This window comes from Mus pahari, chromosome 8 (genome assembly GCF_900095145.1).
Source record: "Mus pahari chromosome 8, PAHARI_EIJ_v1.1, whole genome shotgun sequence".
In the NCBI taxonomy this organism is placed as follows: Eukaryota; Metazoa; Chordata; class Mammalia; order Rodentia; family Muridae; genus Mus; species Mus pahari.
This window is the reverse complement of record NC_034597.1, coordinates 43,083,861-43,099,397: the sequence shown is the minus strand read 5'-3', so window position 1 is coordinate 43,099,397 and position 15,537 is coordinate 43,083,861. Positions and strand designations below refer to the sequence as shown.

Sequence of the window (15,537 nt, the reverse complement as noted above, 5' to 3'; positions counted from 1 at the left end):
AAAAAAAAAAAAAAGATAGGCAGATACAAAGACAGGCAGATACAGGCAGATACAAAGACAGGCAGATTCTTGAGTTCAAGCTTGGCCTGGGACAGCGAATTTAGGTCGTGGTAGGAATGGTGATTCCAGGCTGGGGTCTCACCCAGCAACTGTATTGTTTGTGCTTGTGCTTGCTGTCTCTTCCTAAGAGTCAAGGGCCTAAGCCAGGCAGTGGTGGCACACGCCTTTAATCCCAGCACTTGGGAGGCAGAGGCAGGCAGAGTTTTGAGTTCAAAGCCAGCTTACTCTACAGAGTGAGTTCCAGGACAGCCAGGGATACACAGAGAAATCCTGTCTTGAAAAACAAACAAGCAAACAAACAGACAGACAAAGAGTCAAGGGGCTAACTAAGGTCATGGAATGCTGACTCATGGGATGGTCAAAAGGGAACCTGGAATAAATAACTGGATTGATGTGTACATAAAAAACTGGCTTTTGGTCTGCATCAGATAAGGAAGCAGGAAGTTATAGCAGTTCTTTTTCTTTTTCTTTTTTTATTAGATATTTTCTTTACTTACATTTCAAATGTTATCCTCTTTCCTAGTTTCCCCTCTGAAAATCCACTTTCCCCTCTCTCTGCTCCCCAACCCACCCACTCCCATTCCTGGTCCTGGCATTCCCCTATATTGGGGCATAGAGTCTTCACAGGACCAAGGGCCTCTCCTCCTGATGCTGACCAACTAGGCCGTCCTCTGCTATAAATGTAACTAGAGCCACAAGTTCCACCATGTGTTTTCTTTGATTGGTGTATAGTTCCAAGGAGCTCTGAGGGTACTGGTTAGTTGATATTGATGTTCCTTCTATAGGGCTTCAGTCCCCTTCAGACCCCTGGGTATTTCTCTGGCTCCTTCATTGGGGACCTTGTACTCTGTCCAATGGATGACTGTGAGCATCCACTTCTGTATTTGCCAGGCACTGGCAGAGCCTCGCAGGAGACAGCTATATCAGGCTCCTGTCAGCAGGCTCTTGTTGGCATCTGTCTAGTGTTTGGGTTTGGTGGTTGTTTATGGGGTGGATCCCCAAGTGGGTATAGCAGTTCTTTTTAAAGATTTTTTTCTCTAGTGACAGCTGAGCTGTCTGGAGATCTCTGGAGATCTTCAAGGATTGTTTTTTAAAAACAGGATTTCTGAAATCCCAAGAATTTCTTAGAGAGGTGACATAATTCTTTTAGAATATTTTCCAGCAGCTATCCAGGAAAGTCTGTCTGAAGAGCAAACACCGCTCTTTTAGATTTTCCTCTGACTTTCTGATCTTGATCAGAAAATCCAAGAATTACTTCTAGAATTTTCCTAACAGGATTTCTGACTTGGTTGGAAGATCCAAGAATTTCTTATAGTAGCTTTTCTGACTTTGGTCATAAAACAAAAAACAAAAAACCCCATGAGCTATCCAGAGAGCTTTTAGAATTTTTAATAGCAGAGAGAGCTGTATCAAGCAGAAAGAACATAGGCCCCCCAGCTTGGACCCATGATTTGACTTTAAGTGGTTTGTTTTAGCTGCTCCCAGACACCCCTTCTCTCAGAACCCCTCTCCAAGCTGAGGCTGGACCTTGGCAATATACAAAATATTTGAGGGAGTGGCCATGAGAGGTGGCAGGTATAAACTACAGTTCCTGGAAAGCCGTTCACATGCAGCGTTCCGTGAGGCTGATTGACTGATTAGAACTTAAACGACTGTGAAGAAGTTGGAATGTTGCGGGTCCGGTGCTTAATTACAGTTTACCTTAGGCTATCTTTAGCCCCCTCCCCCAAATAGCCGGTCCTTACTCATCTTGACATCTTTCTATCAGGTAAAATCTTCTGGGATGAATTAATAGACCATTAGCTTTCACTAACCCTGAATGTCAACAGGGTTAAGAATGTCATCAGACAGCATCTGAGGCCTTTGAAGTTTTGATTTATGACTCTGTCCTGTTCCTATTGAAACACGCTGATTCCCGGTCTGGTTTTGCACACCTCTAATCCCTGCACTTGGGAGGCACAGGCAGGTGGGTCTCTATGAGTTTAAGCTCAGCCTGGTCTACATAGTGAGTTCCAGGATAGCTAAGGTTACATAGAGAGTCTCTGAGTCAAAACAAAAACCAAACCAAACCAAACCAAACCAAACCAAACCAAACCATCAACCAGCCAACCCAACCAACCAACCCAAAAGTAGCAACAAACTTCATGCAGATGACAGCATGGTGGAACATGGAATGTGGGGTAACCTCAATCTTTTCTGGGCCACAGCCACTCCTTTGTGGCCCCAGAGAAAACTCCCTCTATATTTTACGCCTTCACAGGAAGATGTGAAAATTGCCACACACAAACACACACAAACATACACACACACACACACACACACACACACACACACACACACACACACACGCCTGGATCACCTCTCCTCTCTTTGTTTTTAAGACTCACTGTTTTTCCCAGTCATCTTCTGTTACAGTCTCCCTATGGCTGGCAGGCAGAGCTGCAGCGACCCCACTTCTTTCCCATCATGGTTCCCAGTGTTGCTTTTCTCTGTGCCTTCTGAGAGCACCTTGTCCTTTTCCTGGTCCAGGCACTCTCTCCCTGGTGTTCTCCAGATGGACCCACCCTCTAGCTTTATGTCTGTTCTGGATACAATATTCTCTAAACTAAACACATGTCTGGTCCTGGTTGGTAAGAATTTGGGGAAAAAGATATAGGAAATAGATATAGGGAGGAAAAGAAAGTATTGGTAGCTTTGGAGAGGAGGCCAAAGAGGAATCCAGAATTTCTGGGATGGCACAAAGTGTTCAGGACTCATCAGAGGGTTGAAATAACAGACTCTACCTCACCTCTCCAATGCTGATGGCACCAGTGATCCAGAAACATGGAGAGAGCCACAGCAGGCTAGGGCACTTCCCGTCAGGTTCCTCTCTTAGGCACATTCCTGTGATAGGAATACTTCTCAAGCTTCCATACAACATATCCTGCCAGAGTTCTGGCAAGATAATTTTAAGGTAAACATGGCAGGAAACAGATGGCATGCAGGACATATCTGTTTCCCTGGAGGTTGACCAGTCTATAGAGCACTACATTTTTTTTTTTTTTTTTTTTAAGACAGGGTTTCTCTGTGTATCCCTGGCTGTCCTGGAACTCACTCTGTAGACCAGGCTGGTCTTGAATTCAGAAATCCTCCTGCCTCTGCCTCCCAAGTGCTGGAATCAAAGGAGTGCACCACCACTGCCTGGACAGCACTGCATTTCGATATTCTAGCACCTTCCTGGTTGGGTCTCTGTAGATCAAGGCCACCACTCTCAGGGCTGGTCCTTTCTGGTTTCTAATAGCATGCTTATTACTCAGCTCAGGGTATTGCATGCTTCTTGCTTTGTCTAAACCCTGCCCACACACATCTTACTGAATACCCTCCCATTCAGCTTCCTCAATTATGCCCTACACTCTCTGCTCTGATCTGGGATTCTAACACATATGGACGTTTGAAGAGAAAGCACAAGGAAGAAGAGACTCTATACGGAGCTTTTTATACAGTGATAGGAAAATGAGCTTTGAGGCCCCACTGGCTGAGAGATCAAGTTCTTTAACTTTTCTGGATGCTGGTTTTCTTAGGTTACTACGGGGATAATGTCACTGCTGGAGTTGTGCCAGTGAGGCAGTCTGTGTACAAACAGCAGTGCAGCACCTGTCACATCACAGGTGTTCCCTGCCCGTGCCATCGGCACACACCAGGTTCTCCTGAGCACCTTACTCCGTGCAACTAGTGCTGAGCACACAATGATGGGGCTGTGCTCCACAGAAAAATCCCCCTCCCCTCTCCTATCATTGCCCACCCATTTGCTTTTTCCTTGGTCCCTGGTTGTGTGGAGACTGGATTTAGCTTTCTTTTTCAGGAGGGGAACACGGAGGAAAGACGATTGAGACATGAATGACTTCAGGAGAGTTTTTTTCATGCTAAGGCTATTTGGGCTATCACATTGAAAATCACAAGAAAGGGCAAACTGGTGAGGGCAAGCCAGCCGCAGAGCCCATTTGTCCTTCCCCAGCTCAAGTGTGAGGTCCTCCAGCCAGGTGAGGGCAGAGGAGCAGTCATCTAGTCTGTCTGTCTGTCCTTGATTCAGGGGTAACTGCTGCCTTCTACACTACCTTTAGTAACAGTTGGTCAGGGAGACAGAAGGAAAGTCACTAGGTGGCTACACCTCAGATAATCACACAAGGTATTTATCTGGCGCCAGTCCCCTTCTGCAAACACTGGTTTTTAATCCTTCAGCCTGTGGCAGCCAGAAAGAGGGAAGCTCAGAGGACAGCAGTAGTGTCCCAGAGGGAGGCTACACAAGACTCAGCGTGAAAATAGGAACTTGGTGGGGCTGACAACAGGCACTGAGAGCGGGGTGAGGTAATTAGTGAAGGAAAAATATCTATCCCCTGGTTTCTGTTTCTAAATGTCCATCTTCCTCTAAATGCTGGTCTGTTTCTCAGCTATCATGGGTAAGGGAATAAGGGGTTGTTGATGTTTTTAGCAGTCTATGGCTTTTTGGGGGGTGGGGCGGGGAATGGCCTATAGCCACTAAAATGACTACTGGTCCCAATTCCACCCCACCCACTTTTCCTCTATCAGAGGCAGAATTGCAATGAGGTTGAAGGGAACAGGTAACATGGGACTTTTATTACACACAATAACAAATCTGGAGTGATGGTCTTGATACCAATTTTCCAGTTAAATAGGCATGCGAACAAAACATTCTAAGTCCTGAGCAAGGACGGGATCTCACATGTATGAAATCTGAGTCAGTCCGTGTCTGGCAAGTGTTTAGTCTCACTGAAAATAATGTCTTGAGGACCAAAGTTATTGAGGGAGTGTCCTTAGAAGAAGTTATCCTAGGTAGGTCTATCAGAGCAGTGAGGAATGTCTCAGGCCCACAAAGCAATAAGGGCCATGAAGGCAAACCCAGCAGCCACACAACCATACTTGGCCAGAGGGGCCTCAGGACAGGCCAGCTCCCGGGGCAAAATTTCTAGGAAGGTGACATATAAAAATGTGCCCGCTGCTATGCCCTCCAATACAGCCTGGGCTAATCCCTGTGCTTGTCCTGAGGCTCCTCCAGCCACGGTCAGCCCTAGGGCTAGGCCCACAGGAGACATGAGAGCTAGTGACAGTATGCAGAACGTGGCCCATCGTGGTCCAGTGCCGATCTTCCCCAGCCTCAGGCCCACACTGAACACCACAAGCCCCTTATGAGCCAGCACAGCGACACAGAGCTGTACGGTGGCCGCCACTGTGGCCTGTAGTCCCACAGCCAGGCCTTCGAACACGGAATGAAAGGACAGCGAGAGCAGAAGGACCAGGGCGCGCAGGGGACCCCGTGAGGGTGAGGGTACCGGTGGATGCTTGTGGAATCCAAAGGCATGAGTCCCTCCCCATTCCTCTTCCTGTTCTGTGGATCCTCCAGCAGCCCCGTGACAGCACTGCAATGCCAGCGACTCCAAAAGGAAGACAAAGAAAAAGCCCAGAGAGATGATGAGCTCTCCATAGGGATACTCCACCTAGGAACACAGAGAGGGACCATAAGCCAGGGAGGGAAGGGAAGGAGACGACATCGAGTGGACCCGGGACCACATGGTACAAGGACCAAAAGAGGCGGAGCCCGAGAGGAGACCCAGAGGGGCTGAAGGACAAAACAGAAAATAATGTGACCTCTTTCAGAGGGTCCAGGGTAGGAAGGATGGAGTGATGCAAGAGAGGTTTCTGAGGGCCCACAAACAAAGGACTAGGTCGGCACCGTCTTTCTCGACATTATTTGAGGTGAGAGAAGAGAGTCCTGGTATTCCTCACATATCAAAAAGGACACGAAAAGTCCCGGGTTCTCCTCACTCTCCAGACAGGGGCTAAGAGTAGATACTTACGTAACTAGAAGCAGCATCCCGAGAAGAATTTCCCTTACTTCCTGTACTATTCTAGGAAGGCAGAAACAGAAATTAGACTGAGTCTGAGGCAGCTCTAGTTATTGGCCTGCCTTTTCAGCCAACAAGCTTTCCTCGGATGCTCAACCCCACCACCTCCCCCCCGCTTCTACTCAACAGCTGCTGTCCCACCGGTGCGCTGTGATTCTGAGCTTTCCGGATGGCCCCAGCTTCTGCCTGTCATCCTGGTCCCATAGCCCCGCCACTGGATTTCTTGGCTACCCACCTGCACCACGAATTTCTGAATTTCTGACTCAATTCCCTCCAGGGCTTCAGCAGTCATATGCATCAACCCTGCTCCCAAGAAGACGCCTGCAGAGGTGCAGCCCAGGAGGCTGAGGACCCTGTGGTGATGACCTAATCAAAAAGCAGAGGTTATTCTCCAGTTAGCAGTGAGGTAAACGGGAATGAATGAAGAGCAGCAGACGGCACTCAACCTCTGTGGGGTGGGGTGGGAGAGAACAGAGCCAGATGTTAGGAAAGGTCAGAGCTAAGGCAGTATGAGGGATAGAGTCAGAGTGGGGGCTGTACCTGTAGCTGCATCCATCTGGAACCATTTCACGTAGATGGGAGTAAGGCCACAGCCCAGTGTGAGAACCAGAAGGGCAAGCAGGCAGCCAATTTTTACTCCTAGTAGTACTTCCATCTTTGGGGGATGTAGGGCAAGCAGAGATCTCAGAAAGGCAAAAGCAGCCAGGAGCAGTTGAAGTGGTCAAAGTGGATATTCCTTCTTGTGAATTTCAGGACTGCTGATAACCTTCTTGTCCCTGGACTGTCTGGGTTTACACAGCCCTCACCCGCATAGCTGACTAGGGCTCAGCCCTCAGTCACCAACCCTCCCACTATCTGGAGGCCCCTCCCCTGCCTCACACCTTCCTGAGCTTCCAAACCAGAAACTCCAGACTCCCTGCCAGGTCCAGCTCAGAGAAGTTTTCTCTTCAATGCTGTGACTAATCCAAGCTCTCTGAGGACTCTTAGTTCATGTCTGGGGTTGATCTAACCTCAAATGGAACAACCTATGGTAGTTATGTCCCAGCTAATTTATGTGTGAGGCAATTTGGTCCTGCCACGGTCAGGACATTTAATATAAGCCTTCCATACGCTCTACCTACACCCTACCCTATCCTAAGTCTTACAGGTTGCTGGGCTGATACTTGAACTGAACCCTTTCAGAGAGGATTTGGGGCCACCTGAGGGTAAAGGGGGTGGAGTTGCTACTCTTCTGTGTGAATTAGCAAGTGAGGAGAGTCCCCTTTCCTCTAATTCCAGAAAAATAGCTCCAGGCATGGAAATTCCCAGGGAGTGCTCCAGTGTGCGCTCTCTGTTGTATGTATGTATTCCTAGTGTTACAACATGTGTACTGTCACTTTTTTCTTTGACACAGGGTCTCACTGTGTAGCCCTGGCCAGCCTGGAACTATGTAGATCAGGCTAGCCTTGATAAACTCAGAGATTTACCTGCCTCTGCTTCTCCAGAGCCTTGGGACACTATGGCCCACCTGTCACTTCTTTTTCTGTGAAGAAGCCCTCCCCCCTGCCCCACCTCCCAAGAAAACAGTCAATTGTTTTTTTTCTTATATAAAAGTTTAAACACTTCTTTTTTATCTTTAAAGTTTAAGGAAACCCACCAACTTCAAACAAAAAAACTCAGGCAGAGAACACTTTCGTTGTTTTGGTCAAGGCAAGCTGTGCCGTGTCCCAGTTGTGATCTAGTCCTGTAATTATCAACTGTTAACCTTGTCATTTTCATTGTACAGGACAATTTATAAGCTTGAAGTGCAGAACCTCAAGAGCACTGAACCTGAATGGCCTACCAAATGTCTATCAGTGCTAAGAACTCTAAAAACCTTGACCTTGCAGGGCGTGGTGGCGCACGCCTTTAATCCCAGCACTTGGGAGGCAGAGGCAGGTGAATTTCTGAGTTTGAGGCCAGCCTGGTCTACAGAGTGAGTTCCAGGACAGCCAGGACTGCACGGAGAAACCCTGTCTTGAAAAACCAAAACAAAAAAACCCTTGACCTTTATCAAAGCCTGTGGTGTGATCTTATTGGCTTGCCCCCAGCCCTCTTCCATGTCCGGGTCCCCTCTCTTATAGCTCGGAATTAGGCTTGCTGTGTGAAGGCAGACTTGAGGTGCCCCTGCCTTTCTGGTGGGCATCCTCCTGTTTTGGGGGAGGGGGGGGTTAACATTTCCTGTTGCGAACTCGGGTTGTTCTAGAACGGAAACAGGAAATGGAAACAAACCAAATAAACAGAAGTGTCCTGACTAGATTAACTTTGAGGGAAATATGAGGCAAAGTCCAGGGAAAGAAACGGGCAAAGAAGTCAGCTAACTGTGAGTTCTCTCTACCAGAGGCCCACAAGGACCACTGGCTGAGACCTGTCGAGCTCCTTCTCACAGGGCCAGAGGTGTCTTTCCCCTCCACCCTCCATGTCATTCAAGGAAGTGTCTCTGAAAAAGTGAGACCTCTCCACACTGAGACTGCACTCTCTTCAGTACAGACAGGCCAGGACGACCAGCCCTGTGTCTTTAAGCAGTCATAACATCCACCTCTCTTCTTTAAAAACATTTATTATTAAAATTTCAAACAAACACAAGCACAGGGTACCAGAGCTCTCTTCCTGGATACCAGGTAGCTTTGCCCTTGGCAGGTGTGATGGAAAGGAACACTTGTTATACATCCTTGTCAACTCTCAGGGGGCTGGCTCTTCAGCGGTGGACGGAGGAGGAAACTCGGTTGGAGCGATAACAGGTAAGAGATCTCCCCAGCAGCTGACGCGGGCACAGCGGTACAAATCCCTACGGCACGAGAGACAGGCGTTAGATGAGCTGCAGGTTCTTGCTACATTTACTCTGGTGGTCATATCTCCAATACCTGCCGTGCCGACGGGCTGTCACCACAGCGTGCTGCATGTGCCCGTCTGGACAACAGAGGTGGCAATGCACATGGCGAGGCCGTTTAAGGACGGGCTGCGTGATTCGGGGCCAGCGGTTAGCTTCCTTTGGAGACCCCCTGGCAAGGATTACCATAGAGAATATTTCCTCCTTTGGTTTCTTATTCTAGAAGAAGAATACACGGGCTGTTGAGAGGGAACAAATCTTCTTAGCCCCCTGAAGTCCTTTCTCACACGATAAATCACAGAGCTCCAGGTTATTCTGTTTTCCTAGGTTAGGCTATGTTACCTTATTACAACACTCTGAGGATACATACCCAGTTGAAGGGGATAGGATGATAAGCCTGGGAGAAGCTACAGGCCAGGGACTTGGAGGCATTCAGCTGAGGACAGGGAAGTTCATGGGGACACTGCAAATACACACACGATCCATCAATAATGTAACTGGGGCTGGGGAGAAGGTGCGTCTGGTAGACGTGCTTGTTGCAAAAGCCTAAGAGCCTGGCCGTGACCCCTCCAATTCTATAGTGGAAGGAGAAGAGAGACCCCTGAAAGCTGTCTAACCCTCACACTGCTCACACATACACCTCACACACCTAACGAAAAGCAAACTAAAATAGATTTAGAGTCAAGAGGGGTCGGGAGCACGGGAGCGCGGGGCTGAGAAAGCAGAGGCAGCCACCGGAGGCGGCGGCTGAGCGGCTGTGTTTCACTGTTGCTCGACTGCATGGAAGCTCAGCTCTGAGCGGCGGGACAGGAGGAAGTGGTACTTACTGGGGCAAACACAAAGCTAGGTTGAAGGTCCAAAGGTGACTTCTCTTTTTCCTGAAATTCAAGGAAATACAGCTGACCCTATGGGATCCATGTTCATAACCCAACCTCTGCAGCTGGCGAACTGAAGATGCCTCAGTCATTTAAATATTAACCAACCACGTTCATGGAGGTAAGCTGGCCCACAGACTTGTGCTCTCCCACTGGCAACCTCCCCTCAAAAAAACCCTCTCACTCTGGCACAATTAAATTTAGGATTCTATATTGGCTCACACTGTTTCCCTAAGACAAGGTTCTTGGCTCAGCAATACCTTTAATCAGGAGTCTGAAAGGTAGTTTTTTAATTGACCAAGGAGCTAGCAACCCCGTTTCTAAGGTACTCAGCTCTGCCTTGAGCTGGGCGAAAGCTATCACACTCATGAATATGCACAGCTCCTAGGGCAGGAGGTGTTGGGCTGGATTTGACTTAGAAACCCTCATTTGCCAAGCATTTTGCTGTATCATGACTTTGTGTGTCTCATTCTTGAGTCATCTCTGGAAGTGTGTGACAGTCACCAGCTCCCAAGGGAGTAAGAGTCATTTATGACAGAGGGGTGAGGACTGAGCACATGAAACCTTACCCCGAGGACCAGGTTCCTGGCATCCATGAGAAGTCGGTGCCCAGCTTTGGTTCCGTTCTCCACCAATACCTGTTTAAAAAGACAGAAAATAGGCAGGCACTATTTGTCCCAGGAAACAGTTGTCAGTAGCTCGGTCAGGGCACTGGCAGAGGGAAGTGGGCATTGTGTGAAGGGGGGATGGATACCCTACGGAAGCGCACAGACATCTATAAAGGAGAAAGACACTAGATGGTAAGCGGAAAAGGCACAGAACCACGAAGATGCTTTAAAATAGGCAGTGAAAGGATTTCAACTCACCAGAAAATGGCTTGTCTTACGCCACAAGTTCTGAAGGACCTCAATGCGATCAGCCCTGCTGGGTAGTTCACTGAGGGCGTAGGCTGATACCACCACATCAAATTGGACCTGAGGACCAAGACAAGGGACACAACGGACCTGACGTCTCCCTATCAAAGGTACAACAAAGTCCTGGCCTCTAAATCCTCCTGACCCCAGTATCTTATTACGTAAACCATGTTGGACTCAAACTCACAGTAATCCTCCTGCCTCAGCTCCTGAGTGCTGAGATTACAGGTGTGCACTGTGATGCCTAGTTTTAAATGTCTTCTATTGCTTTTTTTTTTTTTTTTTAAAAAAAAAAAAAAGATTTATTCCATTTCTATGAGTACATTGTAGCTGTCTTCAGACACACCAGAAGAGGGCATCGGATCCCATTACAGATGGCTGTGAGCCACCATGTGGATGCTGGAAACTGAACTCAGGACCTCTGGAAGAGTAGTCAGTGCTCTTAACCACTGAACCATCTCTCCAGCCCTGCTTCTTTTATCTTCTAACACAGAATGATGGCTTTCCTGGCTGAGGCCACTGCTATCTGTCTGCCACACTGTATCTGAGAACAGCCTATTTGCTACTTGCCTTGGGCGACACAGGTAGAAACTGTCTGAAAAAGACACCTGGGATACAGGGCTTCCCTGATTCTGAACCACCTATGGAAGAAAGATGCGGAAGCCAAGAGTGAACACGAACTTTACAGCCACAACCACAGTGACCTGCAGATCCAACCACTCAGCCCCACAAAGGACGCAGGTACCATTCCACTACAATAATGGAAGGAGGCCGGATGATCTTACTTTACAGTTTTCTCCTCTATATCCCAAACACTTTCCTAACTCCCTGAACTTTGGAAAGTCCTGGGTCGCAGCTTGCTCTCACCTTTCAAGAGCTTTTCAGCCAACCCCAACATGGCAGCTGAACTGTCCACACACACGTATTCACGGAGGCTTTGGCCCCAAGTACTGTGGGCAGCCCTGAGATGGCGAGATGAAAAACACCAATTGTTATGACAAACAGTCATTCCTCCAAGAGACCCACTTGCCTGCAATCCTACCCCTGGGGAATCAGGGTGTCACATTAAAACAGATAACCTAACAGTATGACTTTATTTCCTTAGTGTATTTACAACTTCTGAAATAAAATAAAACTTCTGATGGTATATAAAAAAGCTTATTCCCTTCACTAAATCCCTTTCTCTTTTAATCCAAGTACTGGGCCTTTTTCTGCGCTCCTTCTTTAAATCTAACCTTAACCCGAATACCTTTTCCTGCTTTGCCTAATCTGAGGGCTACAACATCTTAGGCCCCACTTTCTTGTTCTCTAGCAACCCAGTTTCTTGACACAGGTGGTATAGGAAATCTGACTCTCAAGGGCAGTGGCTCTCAGTCTTCCTGATGCTTCGACCTTTAATACAGTTCCTCACCTTGTGCTGACCCCCAACCACATTATTTTCGTTGCTACTTCATAACTGTAACTTTGCCACTGTTACGAATCACAACGGAAATATCTGATATGGAGGAGATCTGTTAAGCGACCCCCGTGAAAGGGTAGTTTGACCTACCAAAGGGGTTACGACCCACAGGTTGAGAACTACTGCTCTAGTGTTAGAACCGACATGGCTAAGGGTTACCAAAGTTACTTACCAGGCAACAGAACCAGTGCCAGACCCAAAGTCCATCAACGTCTGTGGCCGAAACTCTGGGATTCGCGCCTGGATCTGAAGGAGATACAGAACACCCCAGAGAAAGCTAGGTCAGCAGTGAGGGCTTTAGTGAGTAATTAGGGGACTCTGACAGAGGTGAGAGGCAAACGCACTTGTGAGATTCAAGAGAAAATACTTCCAGGGGGCTGGAGAGATGGCTCAGTGGTTAAGAGCACTGACTGCTCTTCCAGAGGTCCTGAGTTCAAGTCCCAGCAACCACATGGTGGCTCACAACCATCTATAATGGGGTCAGATGCCCTCTTCTGGTGTGTCTGAAGACAGCAACAGTGTACTCACATACATTAATTAAAAAAATACTTTCAGATAGGAAACATCTCAGTGATTCTAACCTTTCATAGGCCACAGGATTTTTTTCAAAGGGTAAATAAAACCATTAGTGTGTGCATAACATCCCAAGAAATCCCACCCCAGAAGGCTAATTTTCAGAAATCAAAACAAATTGACAAAGGGGGTTGGGTTGGATGCTGAGAGATTTTTACCTCATGGAATGCCCTGAAAACTGCCGCAAAACCACCGTCCAGTCTTGCTGCCATATAGATCAGACCCAGCTCTTCATTGTAGCTGTCAGAAAAAAAAAAAAAAAAGTCAGAGACTCACCACTCCCCCACCCACCCCCACTTAGGAAATAACCTAGCCCCAGTTACTCTCTAAAGTTTATGAAACAAAAAGTCTGGAAAGGATTTTTTCCAGTCAGTCCTTCCACTTTCTAGTATAGGAGACTTCCGGTGGCTTTCTCAAACGCAAAGCTGACTATCTCTTCAGCTCTCCTCAAATGTAAAATGCCTTCTTTGTACCCTTTCTGGAAGTCCGTACCTGAGTTCCTGCCAATGGTAGGTGGTTTTGCGCAGGGCATGTAGTACTGCCTCATGAAGTTTTTCCTCTGTCTGAGTTGAGTCTAGGGTGAGAAGGACTGGGGGTGAGGATCTCGGAGAACTGCTCGAATCCCGTGAGATAGCACCCCCCCCCCCAGCCTTCCCCATTCCCATCCGAGAAAATGCTCAAAGTCCGAGAAAGGTCAAAACTTCAGGAAAGAAGGACAAGACTAATGACCGCCACCATCACCAGAGTATATCCAACACTGTCTTGTCTATATATTATCTACCTAATAGTATCTAGACTATTACAATAGTAGTTTAGTCAACTTAACCCATCCAAGTTTTGCTTCATAGTGAGCAGAAGCCTGATAAAAATGAAATTTTTTTTTATATTTACTTCTTGTGCGCATCACCTGTTTGGTAGAAGGTCATCAGGTTGGTGGTCAGTGCTTTCTTACTCTGTACTATCTCTCTTGCCCATGTGATAAAAACTTAAAAGCTAGGACAAGGGCACCTTTATGGACTTTTTCAGTCTCTTACACTTAGGAGTGAGACATCTTCAGTAATACCATAGAAAGGGGCTTGAAAATCCAAGTCTCCCGATTTCGTGGAGCTCTGTAGCACTGGGCAAAATTCTACAAACACCTACTGTGGTGGTTTGAATGAGAATGACCCCGATTTGCTCCCCAATGGCTCATCCACTGGAATGCTCGGTCACCGGGGAGTAGCACTATGTGAAAGGATTAGGAGGTGGGCTTCGAGGTTTCAAAAGGCCATGCGAAGAAGTCCAGAGTCTCTCTCTCTGTTCCTGCAGTTCCCTATGCAGCTATTTCTCCAGCACCATGTCTGCCTGCGTGCTGCCATGCTGACAATGGACTAAACCTCTGAAACTATAAGCCAGCCCCAGTTAGAAGCTTTCTTTTCTAAGAGTTGCCGTGATTATGGTATCTCTTCAACGATTGGACACGAAGACACTACCCTGAACCAGCTACTGTGGGAAGTGCAGGGAATACAAGACTAATAAAAGGCAAATTTACAATATGAAGTTCATAGTCTTAAAAATAATCTGAAATGTAATCATTTTCTATCCCTGAGGTGGGTTTTCGTAGTTACTGAGCTGCCATATGGCCTTTATTTACCTGAATCAAAATATAGTCATAATCTATTTGACTTGCAGAGGTGGGGGAAAAAATCAGGAAAATCCAAAGACCTAAACTTCGGACCTTTACCCAATCTCCAAGGGCAACCTCTGGCCCAACCTACCTTCAAGTAGGGCTGTTACTACAGCATCAAATGAGAAACGGCAGCATTTATCTGAGAGATTTAAATTATTCCTTGTTCCTAATTTCTCATTTACATTTCAATCTGGTTTACTTTTTAGTCTTAAGCCCTACCTTGTTTTTCCAGGACTTTTTTCTCAAGATACGCAGCCCGTCTTTGCAACTCCTCCGGCTCTACAGGTAAATGTCGGCTCCAGAGATAGTTGGTGAGTGCTTGCACCTGCTTCTCGATACTGCGCATGGGTCTCTCTGTGGTCACAGATGGAAAGGGTCATCGCTACGTGTTGGCCTCGCTTTGTTTATCTGGCTTCCCCTTCCCGCAGTTTCTCACCGAAAAGCAGTAACTGTGCGGCGTCAGCCAGTGCTTGCGGCAGCTGTACGTGCGGAAGATGCAGGATGCCGGGATGCTTACGATGGGGTTTCTTCCCCAGGAAATCCGACCCGTTGTCTACCTGGGACACACCGGGCACAAGGGCGGCGTAGGCCTGCAGAAAGAAACAGAATGGTTGCTGGTGCTTTGGTTGCAGGTGCTTGCTGTCCGAGGCATCGCCGAGGTCGCTCCTCCTCCGAGAGACGTCTTTGGAAACCCAGTCCTCCACCAGCATTCCATCTTCCTCGATGCACTTACTCGGAACTGGGGTCCTCGAAGGCTGCGGCACGATCTGCAGAACAGCAGCAGAAATCCCGGTGTCCTGGCGGTGGCCATGGCTTCGGGACACACCGGAAACGGAAGTACACATGCCTGTGACCCTCAACCCAAGCAGCTAAGAGCATCTTCCGTGGAACTTCGACCCGGACGGTATCATCTAACGAGAAGAGGGAGTATTTGCTGGCAGCCAATAAGCGACCTTATGGACGTCTCTGCGACGGAAGCCGTACGTGGGAGGGGCTTAGCCTCTAGAAGGGGCGTGGCCTCAATGCTGCGCGTGGCTTGGGGGCGAGACCAACCTGGCTGGAGCGTGTTTTGTGACGGGGAGGGAGCAGTCTCACAGGGTAGGGAGGGATAGTGGGGTAGGAGGGAGAGGGGTTGGGGGAGTAGGGAAATGGGGGCGGGGTGGAGCGGGGAAGCAGTCTCACTGGGGTGGGGAGATAGAAGGGGGGCTGGGGCGGTATGGTGTGGGAGGGCAGAGGCGG

General features: G+C 48.0%; 2 protein-coding genes across 4 annotated transcripts; both read right to left on the bottom strand.

Moving 5' to 3' along the window:
* Positions 1-3,674: 3,674 nt before the first annotated feature.
* On the bottom strand, positions 3,675-6,807 carry Slc39a2 (solute carrier family 39 member 2). Of its 2 annotated transcripts, XM_021204020.1 has the most exons (5): positions 6,501-6,761; positions 6,196-6,326; positions 5,913-5,963; positions 5,369-5,552; positions 4,655-4,991 (listed from the first exon to the last, which is right to left on the bottom strand). In XM_021204020.1, the coding sequence occupies exons 1-5, from the start codon at positions 6,613-6,615 to the stop codon at positions 4,900-4,902; spliced, it is 573 nt and encodes a 190-aa protein (XP_021059679.1). In that variant the 5' UTR covers positions 6,616-6,761; the 3' UTR covers positions 4,655-4,899. The 2 variants fall into 2 exon arrangements, with proteins under 2 accessions (XP_021059678.1, XP_021059679.1); XM_021204019.1 differs by having other exon boundaries at positions 3,675-5,552; positions 6,501-6,807.
* A 1,715-nt stretch (positions 6,808-8,522) lies between these two features.
* Positions 8,523-15,213, bottom strand: Mettl17 (methyltransferase like 17). 2 transcript variants are annotated; one of them, XM_021203661.1, is made up of 14 exons: positions 15,032-15,213; positions 14,735-14,888; positions 14,518-14,652; positions 13,122-13,203; positions 12,788-12,869; positions 12,229-12,302; positions 11,465-11,559; positions 11,168-11,238; positions 10,550-10,657; positions 10,253-10,321; positions 9,636-9,686; positions 9,179-9,271; positions 8,843-9,027; positions 8,523-8,766 (listed from the first exon to the last, which is right to left on the bottom strand). In XM_021203661.1, exons 1-14 carry the CDS (start codon positions 15,107-15,109, stop codon positions 8,661-8,663), a joined length of 1,383 nt encoding a protein of 460 aa, XP_021059320.1. In that variant the 5' UTR covers positions 15,110-15,213; the 3' UTR covers positions 8,523-8,660. The 2 variants fall into 2 exon arrangements, with proteins under 2 accessions (XP_021059320.1, XP_029397472.1); XM_029541612.1 differs by lacking the exon at positions 9,179-9,271 and having other exon boundaries at positions 8,529-8,766; positions 15,032-15,149.
* Positions 15,214-15,537: the final 324 nt, after the last annotated feature.

What these genes read in the sequence shown, in the direction of transcription:
- Mettl17 (XM_021203661.1), bottom strand. Translation starts at nt 15,109, where the DNA reads ATGGCCACCGCCAGGACACCGGGATTTCTGCTGCTGTTCTGCAGATCG. An exon ending in AAAAGTCCTGGAAAAACAAG is followed by an intron (nt 13,204 to 14,517) that starts GTAGGGCTTAAG and finishes TTCTCACCCTAG; the next exon opens with ACTCAACTCAGACAGAGGAA. An exon ending in TTTTCAGGGCATTCCATGAG is followed by an intron (nt 12,303 to 12,787) that starts GTAAAAATCTCT and finishes TATCTCCTTCAG; the next exon opens with ATCCAGGCGCGAATCCCAGA.
- Slc39a2 (XM_021204019.1), bottom strand. Translation starts at nt 6,615, where the DNA reads ATGGAAGTACTACTAGGAGTAAAAATTGGCTGCCTGCTTGCCCTTCTG. An exon ending in TTCAGAAATTCGTGGTGCAG is followed by an intron (nt 5,964 to 6,195) that starts GTGGGTAGCCAA and finishes CTGCCTTCCTAG; the next exon opens with AATAGTACAGGAAGTAAGGG. An exon ending in GGGATGCTGCTTCTAGTTAC is followed by an intron (nt 5,553 to 5,912) that starts GTAAGTATCTAC and finishes CTGTGTTCCTAG; the next exon opens with GTGGAGTATCCCTATGGAGA.